General features: G+C 38.5%; 2 protein-coding genes across 2 annotated transcripts in view; one reads left to right on the forward strand and one right to left on the reverse strand.

The window, feature by feature from the left end:
* LOC109462277 (beta-1,4 N-acetylgalactosaminyltransferase 1-like) overlaps positions 1–4,890 on the forward strand; it is a 63,241-nt gene that overhangs the window by 15,786 nt on the left and 42,565 nt on the right. The window lies entirely within an intron of this gene.
* Positions 408–4,890, reverse strand: part of LOC109462280 (NXPE family member 3-like) — a 9,282-nt gene continuing 4,799 nt past the window's right edge. Inside the window, exons 4-6 of the mRNA XM_019758812.1 lie at positions 3,979–4,089; positions 1,864–2,010; positions 408–1,400 (exon numbers count right to left, since the gene is read on the reverse strand). Of these exons, the coding sequence (XP_019614371.1) occupies positions 560–1,400; positions 1,864–2,010; positions 3,979–4,089 (1,099 nt within the window). The 3' untranslated portion in view covers positions 408–559. The remainder of the gene's footprint in view (positions 1,401–1,863; positions 2,011–3,978; positions 4,090–4,890) is intronic.

A 4,890-nucleotide genomic window follows, 5' to 3' on the forward strand; every position in this document is an offset into this window, starting at 1 on the left:
CGAGTCTAGGTAGGGTTAAGAGCAGATACAAACTTTTCATGTGATGGCAGTGACTTAATGCACTGCGCTACTCGTATGTATATGACAATATGAATGTGAATTCATTGTGAAGTCATCTTATTTATTTAAGTGCTGTATTTATCGAAAGCCACAAAGACTAAACTATGGCATAGCACTCAGTATAAATGGCTTCTGCATCGCTTTCAACCATCGAACCAAACACTGATTGAAACACTGAAACACCGTGGCATTAAACCGGGCATAAAGCCGGGGCACGCCCCGGCAAAAAATGGCGACCGTAAACTACTTGCTGGTCATTGGTTTAGAAACCTTCCTGTAGCCGCTGCTTATGCTAAAGGTCGTTTTCAAACCGGGGCCCGGCACAGAAGCTTTTGGTAACAAAAAAGTACAAAATAAAAGGAAGGAAAACACAAACATTTTTAATTAGAAATTAATCATGACCACTATCAACTTGTGTATTATTCTTGATATGAATTGTTAATTTTTTAATGATGCCAACAGCCCGGCCAGGCCCCGGTTTGGAACTGTAACCTCAGAATTAGACACAAACATACGCCAGCATGTAAGCTACCTCCTCGCCTATAACATCGTTAGGTGGATGAATATTGTCCTCGTGAAACTGACAGTCGGTCATTTCCCATGCATCCACAAACACAACAGACAACCCGGAAAATATCTCCTTCATGACTAGGTACATCTGGAACAGCGACCAGTCGTCCGTATAGTAGAAGCTCCTTGATGATGACGTGTTCGGTGTTTTCATTACGATAATTGTCTCCGGTTGTCGACTCAACAGACGTAAGATGGCGTCCCGAACGGCTCGGGCACGGCGGATAAAAACATCCAGGGGATGATTGCTGAAATGCATTCCAAGAGTTATCACAACCACTCTGTTGGGTCCTCCGGCGATGTTGTCAATAACTCGAACTAAACTACTCATCACGCTGGCATTCGACCAAACTAAGGTTTTTACGGGAGGGCCGTGGGACTGGTACCGGGAACTTATGTTCCATGTCGGCTCCATGAAACGCTCCGGACCGACGGTATCTGATGTAAAATAAGGATCCGGAATTCTATCCATGTCTAATAGCTTGGCCAAAAATTCAATCCACTGCCGGAGGGTTGAGTCGCCGAGGAAATCTATAGTTTTGTTTTGTAGGCATTTTTTATACTCCAATGGGGCTAACTTGGTTGTAGCACAGATGCGTGATACCCATCGGCCATTGCGGTAATACCCAGAGGGAACCGGGGCAGGGAGACCTGGCACGCAGCTCGGTAATTCTTCCTCCCTAGAAGCTCCAGGGAAATTCGCCGTCACCTTAACCGTGGTGTTTTTGCCTTGGATCGTGGCTTTAATGGCCTCGAGGCCATTCCCTGTTCTGAAAATAACACATTAAGAGGGTGATTGCCTTGCATTCATGGTTTTCTAATGCTATGCTCTGTATCGTGAAATACTTGTGGTTTTCGGGGTGAGCTCGCACGGAATATTTATTAATGCTTCTGTAAAGTAGCACGTCTGTAGAACGCACTGCGCATGCGCGAACCCCGGACTTTCCACCATTCCCGTCAAATGTTTGGTCAATGATGCATCACAATTCCATCCGTTGCAGATACTATGTTTTAAGCCAGGCACAGCATTTAAACATTAGATACGAGATATTAAATACGCGAAGACAAAGTTAACAGAGATGTTGAGCAGAGGTGCTATGGACAATTTATTACGGCTTTATTACGGCTTTTGCGCAGGTGCAGTGCGTTTTTCGACGTGGAGTTTAAATAGCATTTACGACTAAAAGTAAGGTAATGAACTTTTCTATACGAGAGATATTGCAAACGCCTTACTTTGTTACACGTAACTTGAAATGCCCCATCTCTTCTTCAGTCAGTCCTAGGTTATCAAGTGTAAGAGCACCATTGTGACGATGGAACACGGACTGCTCACATGTCACGTCTCTGGGTTTTTGGCAGAACCACTGCACCCCTGCATAACTTTAGATAAACGGGAGTTTGTGTTGATTGCGATTGTATAACCCCCTTGAACCATTGGTTTTCAAGATAATAAGATGCATACAAAAAAACGTGACTGTGCAAGGTCCTGAAAAAGTGAAAATACTATAATATATATTATATATATATATATATATATATATATATATAACAAGAGTTCTTCGATCTCATACCTTCGACACATGACGTTAACCCTGCCGTTGGACCAATGTATAATGTATGGCAAAGTACAAACAACAACAACGAAAAAAAAAACAATAAAATAAATGTGTTCAATTAGACCTAATGTAGAATTTGGTATTTTTTCTGCCTTATAAGATGCCTTTAACAAAGAGGGCTATTTTAGCACTTCCTTAGAAATTATGCAAACGAGATGATAATTTGAAGAATTTATATTAATTTGAATATACAAATTAGGTCTTTATTTACATAATCTATACATTCGGATGTATTTCTTGTTCTCAATTACATGTCCAAGTGTTTTATATTCCTAAAAAGATAAGTAGAGTTTAATAATAGATTATGCATAATTGTCATGTAATCATGTCAAGCATCACTTCAGCTTCCTACATACAAAAAATCACGACACTTCGCCAACCGGTTCTTTAGTTATCGTCCTGAGAAGCTTAAAAACAACGCTGCTGAAGTTCCAGAATAACCTGCTAGGGATTCAAACTCATGTCACTTTTTACCTAGAACCAGAGTTATGTACCATTTAAAATTTGTTACCTAGCATGTCGAGATCATATAATAATAAAAACGGAAGTTCTGCTGCAGTACCAAAACAGCCGACAGGGGCCCAAAATCTAATAGTTTCTAGGTATAATCAAGACTTACACACCTGAAAAATTCATGTCAATGGATAAAAAGCTTCCTGAGTTATGATGTTCACAAACAAACGCTACTAAAACATAACGTTCTTATAGGCCAAATAATGTATGAAGGTAAAGTGGTAAAATTTCCCCTCTGGCTAGCAGTTTCTTAACTGTATGTGCATTGTTTTGCGTGCCTTCGCAGATGGAAACTTTTGTTTGCACTAAATATGAATTTTTTTGTCTACTAGTTTTTCGTCCTTTAATTAAACGCATTCGTAGTTCCAATGTATAAGAAGAATGGCGTTAGAACAAGATTGTGACACACTTAGCACCTTAAGTTGAACAATGTTAACCCCCTAGGTAATTTAAAGACTTTGTTCATTTTATTATTATAATTACCTAAACTATTCTCACCTTACCACAAACAATTCACCAGTTTCACATCCCCAGAATACATTGGGAAAACCGGGGTCTTAACTTCATTCACATAGGACAGGAAGGCATCGGAATGATCCTGATGACGATAAACAGCTTGTTTTTTTAGTGTGTTTTGAGGTGTTGGGGGCATTCTATGTTCAACGTTCATGAAATTACTATCGGTTGAATCTGGCAAGATATAGAGATTGCATTTTTTGGAATATGTGGTTTTTAACGTTATAGTGGTAATGCTATACTGATGCTGTAACGTTACAAACCACAAATTCCATGTCGTAAAGAACACAGAAACGTCATTCTCCATTTGTTGTCAGATTCGACCCATAGTAATTTAATCAATGCTGATCATAAAATCCCAACACCAGAAAACACAGTGAAAAACAAGCTGTTTAGCGTCACCAGGATCATTCTGATGCCTTCCTGCCCTATGCAAATGAGGTTTAGATCCTTGTTTTTGCATTGCATTCTGGGGAAGAGAAACTGGTGAATGTTGCTTCTGATAAACATCTTGTGACTCGTACACTGTTTTCTTTACTCTCCTGTCCAGAAACGATAGTTTTTGATTGATATTTCGACTTCTTCTTCTTCTTTTATATGGGTGATTAATTTTTCTAAAATGGTTATCACATTGTGATATTTGACATTAGATTTCTTGTCTTTAGAAGATGCCCTCTCTAACATTTACTTCCTGCAACCTTACCTATCAGAGAAATCACAGATGCCATCATCCAGAGGATCCTTGAGGTCATTTAGATTCAAACTACACCAACTAACCGATGATTTATTTCCATAGATATACTTCCGCTGGTACCTATAAATAAAAAAAGAGAGCATTTTAGTAACGCTTTGAAGATAAAAATGGACGTATTTTTTTATTATTATCATATTGCCAGGCGACGTAGACGATGAAGAGCACCTATTTCCTATCAGGATTCAGGCTATAACATCATAAGTGGTGGATGATGTAAAAAGTGGTCGCCCATTAATATAACCGGCCACCTTTAAACCCGCGCTATTATTCGTGAAAAAGGACACTGAAGGCAGGGTTAAGACTTGAAGTGTTTATCTTTTGAAAATAACGTATGGTAATTTTTGTAAAAAAAAAGTATGTAAAAACACAACACTATTACAATTTATATAAAGTAAAATTTAAAGAAAAAATACACCCCTCTAAAGACTATCGTTTTTTCTGTCCACGCCATCTTGTTTTACGTAACAAGTAGAATGTAAGAGTTTGAACTGTAGTCGTAATATATCAAAATGTATCAATATTAAATCTTAAGATTAGGCGCCCATTAATAATAGAATTTGTAACAGACTGTGTCATTTTGATAAGCTATGTGATAATAACATTAATGGTCCGACTTGTTGTCAGGGGCAACACATCTCTTAATAGACCTCAATATTCTGTCAAAGACCTTTTTTGTTAAAGTCTGGCTATTTTCCTCTAAGTTGTAAAAAAAACATTTTATTCAGCCCCCCCCCCAAAAAAAAAAATATAAAAGACGTCATAATGACGTCGTAATTACACTAAAGTCGTCATTTTATGACTAACTTTTAGTACCAATCTCTGAAATTGGTGGCCCTGGGGTAAGTGGTGGCGGGTATCAAG

The sequence above is a fragment of the Branchiostoma belcheri genome, unplaced genomic scaffold (assembly GCF_001625305.1).
Source record: "Branchiostoma belcheri isolate BF01 breed outbred unplaced genomic scaffold, Haploidv18h27 scaffold114, whole genome shotgun sequence".
NCBI classification, from domain to species: domain Eukaryota; kingdom Metazoa; phylum Chordata; class Leptocardii; order Amphioxiformes; family Branchiostomatidae; genus Branchiostoma; species Branchiostoma belcheri.